An 11111-nucleotide genomic window follows, 5' to 3' on the forward strand; every position below is an offset into this window, starting at 1 on the left:
ATTAAAAACAGTGTCAACATAATAACCTGGTGTGGCAAGGTGCAGAGGGCCCGGGCGGGCTTCAAACCCCAGACTCCAGACCAGATAAGTAACTCCAGACCGGGTAAGTAGCCAGGGCGCATGATCAATTGGAGGCATTGTGACAGGACCGCCACTGTCACATCGGCATGTTGGATGGAACATTTTACGAATCGGTTGAATTTTACTTCAACCGACTGAAAAGTTAATTTGGTGAAGGAGCTCATGGAGAATGTTTGCATAGGAGAGGTTCGTACAGAAAAACCTTGGATGCACAGCAGCCAGAACACTTTTTTAAAACTCTGGAGCCAGTTAGCAATAAATCACGGCTTCCCATTTGCACAATGTATGTCTGGCTAAAGCCCAGCCAAATCCAGACTGCAGTAAAGTGAAAGTATGATTTGCGCTGTCGAAAGCCTTCCGTGCTCTTCTTTGTTCTTTTTTAAATCATAAAAATGCTGTTCAGACAAAAGTATTGCTATTGCACCATCCTCGCTAATCTCTTCTTCTGATGTTTCCGAGGGCAGCTTGGACGGACGACTGATTGCATAACCTTAAAAGTAAAAGAAAAAAAAAACATTTTGGTTGGTTGGTTCGCTCAGGAAGATGGGTGCACAAAAGTTTAGCCGTGAAATGTAAGAAAATTGGAAATTTGCAGTTTTCAGGCGTGATTTATTCATTTATGTATTTATTTATTTATTTAATGTTTATTAAGTTATTTAAACCCAGGAAGTCATCAGGTTCATCCTGTTCGGGAACGGTCAAACATACACACATTATGCATATTAAAAAAACCCTGTGGTCACTCATTCACTCTCAGTTGGTGGGTTGATGCAAGAAAAAAATAAACAATTCATAAAGTTTTAACCACCGGTGTCTCCGTGCAGCCTGCTGCGAAACTTACTGAGTTAACCATTCATCTGACTCTGCTCTGCTCGGTCTCAGCTTTTCGTTTCTAGGGTAATCAACCAAATGATATCTCTCATCAGAAGCTGTTTATTTATGTCTTTGTGGGAACCAGTAACCTACCTCCATTGCACTGAATCGTCCACTGCATGTTCACATACATTCTTTAGACACATTGTCTTCTTGTTTATCATTTACACATGCACCTGAGCAATACGTATTTGAAATATGCTTGGAGTTCAGGTGGAGGAAACAAAAGCTGCGTGTTTTGCTCCCCCTACACGCAGCCCCGTGCGAGACGTGACGCCGATAGCCTCCGGTGCTGATGCCACAGCAGCAGATGTGTGGCACCTCAGCTGGGCTCGCGGGCAACGCTGCATTGCTCTTGCAGAGGAACAATCTCCCCCTCGGTCTTTTTCGCGACTGTGGCGGTGAGGTGTTTCTCAAGCTGCTTGGGAGCCCTTTTCCCATTGGTGAATGTTAGCGGTTGAGGCACAGAGGCGCAGGCCAGCTGCAGTTTCCTTCGCATCAGCCCCCTGCAGTGGAGCAGCTTGGCGTAAGCTCTCCGGAAATCCCTGTTGAAGGCCGGATACAGGATGGGGTTCAGGGCTGAGTTGAAGTAGCCCAGCCACAGGACCACGGAGTGCATTGTGGTGGGAGGGTTGGTCTTGGACTGTAAGCCCGTGCAGATGAAGTAGGTGAAGTAGGGGAACCAGCAGACAATGAAGGCTCCCAGTACAGCTGCCAGTGTCACCGTGGCCTTGTGCTCCCTGGCAATGGCTGCGCTCGACGCTGTGCGTGCGAATGAGGGGGTGGCAGCCCGGATGCGTCGCACCTGATGATGACGCAAAAAGAAATTGTAAAAACACAATTTATTTTTCCTCTGGTTTTATGTCAATTAAAGGTTTAACAGCTCAATTTTAAAGGATACATTTATCTCTAAGATTCCCAGTAGCATTAAACTTTAACTATAGGAATGTAGACTAGCTAGTTAAGCCAGCTAGTAAGAGCAGTGCAGCATTTCAGAATTGGCTTATTTCATGGTCACTTCCTGAACCTCTTCTTTGTGTCACTCCAAGGCTTTAAGCAGAGCTCTGGCAGGTTGCCCTTTGGGTACATGTCTGAATTTGGCTTTGTTCATTATACATGCACACACTCAATCGCTGGCACGCACTTGTGACCTACACAAGCTAGTAACCCTGAAGTGGTGGGACGAGTTAGATTGACACTGAAACTGTGTGTCAAACACCACAAGTTGGCAACCATGGCATAAAGCATTGGCTTCCTGCTTTAATCAGGAAACCAGGCAGCCGGTTACAAAATATAAGAGAGATGAAAAACCCCTCGTCGTGAGTTTGGAAAGGGAGCATGGCAATGGTCCGACCTCCCATTAGTCCAAAAATTGCCCATTGGTCCAACCTTCCCTAACCCTAACCTTAAACCTCATGGGAGGTCAGACCCATGGGCAATTTGTCGGACTAATGCAAGGTCAGACTAATGGGCAGTTCCCATTTGGAAAGATGGATAACAAAAAGTAAATAACGGACTTTTGAGCTGACCTGTTCTCGTGCCACCCGGAATATGCAGAGATACATTCCGCACATGAGCATCAGGGGCAGGTAAAACGTGGTGATGGCGTAGATCAGAACATAGTTGTTGTTCCACTCAAACTGGCAGTAGCGTCCCTCCATGTCCTCGTCCCCGATGCCCCAGTCCAGGTGCTGCACCTGGTAGTCCGCTGTGTTCCATCCCATGTGGATGGGAACAAAGGAGACGGTCAGCGACAACGCCCATATGGCAATAAGTGCCAGCATCACCCTCAGCGGTGTGACCCTCTGCGAGTAGTTGAGCGGTGCTGTGATGGCCAGGTAACGGTCAACGCTGATGGCCAGCAGGGTCAGTATGGAGGCTGTGCACAGGAAGACGTCCATGGAGACGTAGATGTTGCACAGGACGCCGCCGAGAGGCCACCTCCCGTCCCGCAGCTCCAAGGAGGCGGATAGTGGCAGTACCAGCAGGCCCAGCAGGAGGTCCGTCACGGCCAAAGTCACCACAAAGCAGTTGGCCACCCGCCAGAGCCGTCGGCTGAGCCTGACGGCTAGGCACGCCATCACGTTCCCGCCGATTGTGAGGACGATGAAACACACCAGGAACAACCAGCGGGCCACGGTGGAGATCATAGTGAGCATCGCCGCCTCCTCCTCCTCTTCAGGGCAGCGGTGTCGGTGAGACAGTGCCCCTGTTGCTGTCTAGGAGCAGAAGGGAGGGGGAAAAAGAGGTGCTCATTCACTAATCTTCAACCACTGCCAGCGGACTGTCCCATCAGATGATTCTCTTTGTGGCCGAAGACGGGGCCAACATCAGAAGTAAGCGGCGGAGCGAGCTTTCCATCCACCTTTCATCACAGCGCCACCGACGTCAGCCCGCAGCTGAAAGAGAAGAAAGCAAAAGAAAAATAAAAGGGACGTGTTGACTCTATTTGAAAGCATTTTTTTTTTTGCTTCATTTTATTTATTTATTTATTTTCAAAAAGCTAAAAGCACTTTCATCCTTTTTGACATTTAATGGATGCACTGCAGCAGCCTGTCGAATGCCAGATCACCAAAATGCTCTATTAGGATAATGATTTCAAGAAAGTAACTTACCTGAATCAGGGTCAAAGTGTTTAAATTTTGATGAGCACATGCATTTACATTCATCAAGCAAAAAATGTATAAATAAGGTATAAGGTAATTGTATAAATCCCTGAAGAGGTACCAGGCTGAAAAGAAAGCTGAATCTGTGTCTTTATCCATCACAGATTTGAGCAAATATATGTATATATATATATATATATATATATATATATATATATATATATATATATATATATATATTTGCAATGGTCCGACCTCCATTGCATATAATGGCCATATATTGTGGATAAATAATCAAACTCATTGAATTGCAAAGCATCATTCCTTTGCATCGGAGTCTCAAATCAAATCACATTGTGTTGGATCAAACTGTGCTGAATCGCACTGCATCGTATTGGGGGAATCGTATCGTATCGTAAACATACGAATCGTATCGTATCGGAAATATAATATACGAATCGTATCTTTAATGTATCGAATCGTTGGTGGTGTATCGAGATACGTATCGTATTGGCCACAGACCAGAGATGCACAACCCTAATGGATACCATTCATGTACTTCAGTATTTGGTTAAAAGCTTGAGATTGGCCCAGCTAGCGCACTGTTTTGTTTTTTGTTTTTTTAACACCCAGTAGCCAATGAGCTACTCAATACACATTTTTCAAAATGATCATATCCTCGGACACACTAAATTATTTTCCTTTTTCGACCAGAGAGCCCAGAGAAATGTGTTTACTCTGCTGCTAATACAGCTGTGGTGTGTTTTATTTCAAGATCTTGTCATGAGTTAGTCTGACAGTGCTGCACACAATAGCCCTGGCTTATGTAAATGCTTTTTTAAGGTCCTCCATAGTAAACCTGCCAGTCCTCAAGAGAATGGCTCCATGTAACCCAAAGTACAAATACACATTCGATTTATCACTGTTTTGATACATATGGGCAAGAAATTGGAATATAAATGAAGAGGTACCAGGCTGAAAATAAAGCTGAATCTGTGTCTTTATCCATCACAGATTTGAGCAAATATATATATATATATATATATATATATATATATATATATATATATATATATATATATATATATATATATTTGCAATGATTTGAGACTCCGATGCAAAGGAATGATGCTTTGCAATTCAATGAGTTTGATTATTTATCCACCAAAATACAAACATTCTGCACTCACACACACACACACGCACGCACGCACATGCACACACACACACATGCATGCACTGGAGATGCGTTACAGTGTTATTTTTAATTTTCCTACACAATGACGTAAAGAATTCGGATGTAAAAATGGAAAGTGATTGGCTTAAGGTGACTGTTCCAAACTGCTTTTACACAAGGTACGAAGATCCTGAAGGCTGAAGTGCAAACGTGACGGGCTGCTTTCCTTAAAAAAAAATCTGCACTTCGAGGATCTCAACCGCAATAAATTTTAAATGCAAAATTGAGAAGAAAAAAAAAACAGGACTGTGAGCTCCCATGAGCATGGCTTAAACATTAAAATCTCCTGCACACAAACAGTAACAATCTTGAAAAGCACACTGACACAGATAATACTGGTTCTAGGAAGGATTGAAACAGATCAAACCTTCCAATGACATTACATGACACAAAAACGACTAGTTACCAATTTAAAAAGAAAAAAAGTAAAGAGCAATGCAAAAACCTGACACACTGATTTCCCCTCTTGGCCTCACACACCGGGTGTTATGCTGTTGAGGGTTTTCACCCAATGAAATATGATTCAACTCTCACGTCATGTTGAATCCGAGGTGTTTACAGTCACCATGACGAAGGGAGCGACAGTGTTTACATTAGCAGGGGAGGATATAGTGCAGGTGTTTCAATTTATATGTTGATGAACTTTGTCAAGACTTTGCTCAATAAACTGCTTGAAATGTGCTATGAATATTTAAACTGATGCAAATATAGTTGGAACAATCCTGTTTTCACATACAATTCTAATTCCAATTTGACTGCTTTTATATTGCTGCAGTCTTTTTTGACCAGGTGCAAAACTTACATTAATTTAAATACAAAAAAAAATAAATAATGGATGATAAAATGAAAACTTAATTATCCTAAAAAAGTATTTAAAGATTTCTCACATCAACACTCACATCCTGTCATGATGCCTAAAATGTAGACGTGAATATGGTTCCACATCACAAAATAGAGAACAAACTCAAATATTTTCACACAAACAAGTGACTAACGACCACTGAAGAGTTAGCAGCAAGCTAAAAGTTCACCATAATGCGGAGCTGAGTGATTAATTTACTCATTGACTACTTAGTTGGCTGAGGTTACCACTTAGTTTTAATGAGGGTTTGCACAGGAGCAACAAAAGAACGTAGTCAGTCATGCAAGTCCACGTCGCTTTGACCAGGGACACTTCCAAAAATCTGGTGTGCAAGGTTACACTTTAGTTGTGGTCAGAATCCTGCTGACGGGAGAGACAGAGGACAAAAACTTCGGCCTCTGAATCTACTGTACATGCTTGTGGCTAATATTAATCTAATCGTGACATGACCCTGCACTCATGCAGCTGCTATTTATACACCACTGATAGAGTCCGTGTTCCCATTCGGCTGTCGTCAAGTCAGTCAAGAGCATGATCATGCAGCACAGTGTTGTGCAACACATAATGCATACTTCAAAACCAAAGAATTGCAAGTTGGATTAGAATTTAGAGGTTGTGCTTTAAAACAAACAAATAACAGATATTTATCATTGCACTTAAAATATCTGCTGCTGTTTTAAAAATACCTCCTCCTGCATTTTATGTGTGTTTTTTAGTATGTTTTTAGTATGTTTCTGTCTCTTTTTAACTTTTTAATGGATGTTTATATTTCTGCACTGTGGGCACGAGAGAAACGCCTTTTCAATTACTCTGTATGTCTTGTACATACGGCTGATGACCAATGACAAATAAAATTGACTTGACTTGACTTGAATGACTTGACTTGATAAAGAAATGAAAAAATATCCCTGAATGATGTAACGCAGATTTAATGTTAAATTTGATACTTCATCTCAGAAGTGTTGCAAAAGTGAAACTGGCTCCTGATGAATCGTTTTGGAATGATGTCCAAAAATGTCAACATTTATTCTGAGAACTTTTCACTGGGCCAGAGTTGAAATGGGGAGCAATCGCTGGACATTTTGAAATGACTTGACTGGAGCTGCTGGATCCTACCAGACTAAGAGTGACTGGAATCTCTAGCAACATTCACAAGTTAATTAGTTTTTACATTTTTTTTTAATATTATGCAGCCGAGGTCTGCTCTCTTGTAACTCATCAACCACAGCAACCCTTGAGTACAACTCTTCAGCAGAGATCTTCGGTTGTTAACAACTCAGCAATCTCTTCCGTTTCTTGCCCTCCCGGTAAACGCTGCTGCTGCCATGTTCCTGAGCTATAAGTGAGTTAAGTTCAAATGCCCATCGCATCAGCCGCATCCGTCTGGCTGCGCTTCGGATAACAGCGGCTTTTAAACACTTTAATAACGTCAACAAATTCCACCCCCCGGGGGATAAACACCTTTTGTTTCCATGGTGTCTCTGTTTGTTCTGCGCTGACACAGTTGAGCATTGTCCCTTGTTGTCCAGGGGAAAAAAGGGGAACCAGAAGTAACAGATCCATCCACGTTTGTAACTCAATTTTGCATCTTTATCGGTGCACATCAATGCTATTGAGTAACCGGAGGCGGACAACTGAGAAAACACGATCATGTTACCATTTATTGCATAATTAATGATGAACATATGAGGTGAGGCTACTTAGACGTAGCATATGTCATATTGTGTTTTTTGTTTCCTCCTGTTGTGCATCAGAGTGCAGACCACGCTTTTGCAGAGGAGAGGTGGACTAGATGAGATCCACTTGGCGAGGTCAATGATTAAACATTGTGCGATGGCACTGTGGGAGAGCGTCTGAAGCGGAACGACCCACAGCGGGCCATCAATATAAACATTTAATTTGACACCACTAAGAGCTGCATTGGAAAAAATGCGCTGGCACCCTGCCACGAGCAAAAGGGGATTAGATAATCCAGTGTACAATGCGGCGCACAGAGATGTTTTCCCGAACTGCTTGGGAGCAGCAACGTTTTCTGGCCACGAGGCATCTGTAGCCTGATAGTAGCATGATCAGACCTTTCAGATCAAGTCAACTTCGAAAAGGGGTCTCTTTTTTTCCCCACTTTACAGTTTTGCAACTCCTTTAAATGACTCCAAGTTCTTAGCTACTTACTAATGGCCTGCATTGCTACTTTGATTTACACACTAGACATCACAGAGCAATGACATTTCCACCAAATCGTCAGTCCAAACCTGGTTCTGAGCGTCGCCCAAATGTCAGAATTAACAACCACTTGCCGTTACGATGCTGATTCCAAAAAATAAAAAATGAAGACACTGCAAGTTAAATTACATCTGCCATGATGTTGAGCGATGTCCTCGTACCCACCAGAGTGCACTTCAGATGGCTTTCCTTGACATCTTGTGTCATGACACACGAGCTCCCGCCACACGTGAATGTGTAACAAGACTCAAGGAAGCGTAAGTGAATCACTAAGCGGCAAACCGTGAACAAACACCGACGCCAGACCTAACACAAACTTTTCCCCGGCTGCTGCTCCTAAATTGCTGCATGTGCTCACGCAGCGTTCGCCGTCACTCCTCAACCAAAGAGTGGTGATGAAATTTCTGCTCGGAGCGTGTTGACTCACCTCACATGTCTCGCCTCGAGTGTCGATTAGATCCCCAGCCTGCCTCCTGAATCCTGAATGTTCTCCTCTGTTTGCTTGATCCCTGCTTAAGTTTGGACTAATCTCTGCCCCTCTCCCTCCCTACCTCCCTCCCTGTCTCTCCTCCCTCCCCTTCCGTCACATTTCTCCCGCTCCCTCATGTGCCGGCGGACCTGTTACCTTAGCCTTGCACTCCAGCATCTGGTCGATTCACGAATCATCGGAAAGCTCATCAATTCGCGCACCAGAAAGTGTTCATTTATTAATGGGCGACAGGCGAGATGACCAAGGTTATCAAGAATAACCTCTTGTTTGTTTTGTGATTCATTTAATTGCTCAGGGTCAGCACCGCTGAATCAAAGCAAGGAAAGCTGTTCTCGTTGCTAATCGGCCTTTTGTGTGTGGAGTTTGTATGTCTGTTGCTTTCTTTTCAGGTGCTCTGGCTTCTTCCTCTCACAGTCCTGAGACATGCACGTTAGACAAACTGGCAGCTCTAAATTAACCACAGGTGTGAGCGGTTGTTGTTTCTACGTAGCCTTGGGGACTCGTCCAGGAGTGTGAGGCTCGCTGCAGCCCCAAGACAGTTGGGACAGTCTGGCAAAGAGGTGGTGATTGAAAAACTGGATTGTGGATTTGATTAAATTGTAGAACCAAATGGGAATTTTTTTTTTTTTTTTTAAAGGAATTTAATAAGCACCATATTAAACCTTTCACTACATTTTTACCACTCCTGGTTCGTAATTGGTGGTGCAGGGAGTAATGTTTCTGTTTGTAGCCTCGTACAAATGTTGCTTTTTGAATTATATGGTGGTTATGATGCTTCACTATAGGACAGTTTTGTTCTAGATGTATAATTATTTGAAGTAGTATTAGTATTAGAAGTAATAGTAGCAGTGGTAGTAATGGTAGTAGTAATAGTAGATGTACCCTTTATTCTCAAGTATATGCCTAACCATAAACCATAAATGCCTAACATGCGATGGAAGCAAAATGTATTACTACTACTACTACTACTACTAATAATAATAATAATCATCATCATCATCATCATCATCATCCCTGTGACCCTGAGCTCGGGAAGAAGCGGGTATGGAAAATGAATGGATCCATCATCATCATCATCATCATCATCATCTATTTTACCAAAAAATAATTTGTGTCCCTCAGTGACCTCTCCAGAGATGAGAAAAAATTCCATCCTGTTTGACTTCCAAACTATGTTCCAAAAAGAAAGATGTGCAACTTTTATTGCACCTCATCTTGCTTCCTAGCATCAACAACGTGAGAGTTTAGGCGGATGTGAGTCGGCTGCAGGCTGCAGCTCTCCAGGCAATGCATCTGTATCGGTCCCTTTGATCTCATGCACAGTAGCTGCAGCACTGAGCCGTTTGCACGTACACACACAAACATCAAGTTATACCTTATCTAACAATTAAAAAAAAACGTCCACAGCTCAAAATGCATGACTTAAGTGCCATTTTTGAAATAAGAGGGTCTGTTTGGATGCTTATGGAAATATTAATACCCCCAAACCCAGGGGGAGACATAAAACAATGTGTCAGGGGAGGACAAGGGGTTCTGAGAATCGCACGTTACCAGAAATAGCCGAGTTGAGCCATGTTGGAAAAGCGAGCAGGTCAAGATGGACATAAGTCTTGAGTGAAGAAATATGTACACATTAAGAATTCCATGTCAGACACAGGACGTATGGGCTGCTCGTTGTTACTCCGGCAGCGTGGAGGAAGGGGCCTGTAGGAGGAGTTGGTTGTTATTTGGCCCAGATATGAACAATATTGTCTGCAAAGGAGGAAGGTTGATGGATTCTTTCTGTTCCTCTGAAAAATAAAGAGTTTTTTCTCTCACATTGCTGCCCGTTACTTAGAAACGACCGGCTCTTAGATTCCAGTTTTGACATTCTTTTTAAATGTATTTGACATTTGATAATTACACCTTTGTAATCCAAGGACATATACTGCACATAATACAGCACCAAACTAGAGAGAGTGTGATTACTGTCCTTGGAAACGCACCTTTGATTTGAATGTTTTAGCTATAAACAACAGTGTCATCCTTTATTCTTCTTGTTACTAAATTGCAGTTTGTGACTGAGACAGACAGAAAGACCCCTTTATTCCTCCAGCTGGTCACTGGCTAGTAATGCACTGGAGATTTACTACAGTATACTTAGTTTCTGTATAAATATAATTGACTTGAGGAAGCACTGTGCTGTTTTGTTCTATCTATCTGTCTTTCTGTCTATATGTCTGTCTAGTACATTATTTTCAAATTTTAAAGACTTAAAAAGTTAACTTTAATGGAGAAAATCACTGTTTGATATGCAGTGTGTTCCAAATCGAGAATCGGGATAAACCTTACGACTGTATTTGACTTATTCTGAAACAATTCCACAGCGTGTACACTTTGTACACATGTGCTGAATCTGTCAGTGTGCACTGTTTTAAGTTTCAGTCCTGGCCACAGATTGTGATTCTTCTCAGCCCACAGAGAGAAATTAACAAGCCCTCGCGGCCGTGTTGTCCGTCAATCATCCTCATTCTCTGCACAGTGCTAACAAGATGTGACTGGGCCTAAAGTGATGCTTCTGACTAACAAGCTTTTCTCTGTGTTTCAGGGCTGCTGCTCCGACCTGTATGGTAATGCCGCACTCTAAATCCTGACTTTCATCTGCCATCAAAGCTGTCTACTGACTATTATACCAGATAGAAAGGCCGTTGGATGACCATGAAAAATGTACTCTTGCTTCGCACAAGGCAGTGAATGAGT

The 11111-nt window shown here is 42.7% G+C and overlaps 1 protein-coding gene across 3 annotated transcripts; it reads right to left on the minus strand.

Annotated features, from left to right (window-relative positions):
* Positions 1 to 998: 998 nt before the first annotated feature.
* Positions 999 to 8412, minus strand: LOC142884550 (histamine H2 receptor-like). 3 transcript variants are annotated; one of them, XM_076020260.1, is made up of 3 exons: positions 8310 to 8412; positions 2484 to 3353; positions 999 to 1759 (listed from the first exon to the last, which is right to left on the minus strand). In XM_076020260.1, exons 2-3 carry the CDS (start codon positions 3111 to 3113, stop codon positions 1277 to 1279), a joined length of 1113 nt encoding a protein of 370 aa, XP_075876375.1. In that variant the 5' UTR covers positions 3114 to 3353; positions 8310 to 8412; the 3' UTR covers positions 999 to 1276. The 3 variants fall into 3 exon arrangements, with proteins under 3 accessions (XP_075876375.1, XP_075876379.1, XP_075876376.1); XM_076020264.1 differs by lacking the exon at positions 8310 to 8412 and adding an exon at positions 8048 to 8248; XM_076020261.1 differs by lacking the exon at positions 8310 to 8412 and adding an exon at positions 7912 to 8039.
* Between the last annotated feature and the right edge of the window lie 2699 nt (positions 8413 to 11111).

The sequence above is a fragment of the Nelusetta ayraudi genome, unplaced genomic scaffold, assembly GCF_046127955.1.
Source record: "Nelusetta ayraudi isolate G7.1 ecotype Tasmania unplaced genomic scaffold, CSIRO-AGI_Nayr_v1 ptg000011l, whole genome shotgun sequence".
In the NCBI taxonomy this organism is placed as follows: Eukaryota; Metazoa; Chordata; class Actinopteri; order Tetraodontiformes; family Monacanthidae; genus Nelusetta; species Nelusetta ayraudi.

What these genes read in the sequence shown, in the direction of transcription:
- LOC142884550 (XM_076020260.1), bottom strand. Translation starts at nt 3,113, where the DNA reads ATGCTCACTATGATCTCCACCGTGGCCCGCTGGTTGTTCCTGGTGTGT. An exon ending in TCCGGGTGGCACGAGAACAG is followed by an intron (nt 1,760 to 2,483) that starts GTCAGCTCAAAA and finishes CGTCATCATCAG; the next exon opens with GTGCGACGCATCCGGGCTGC.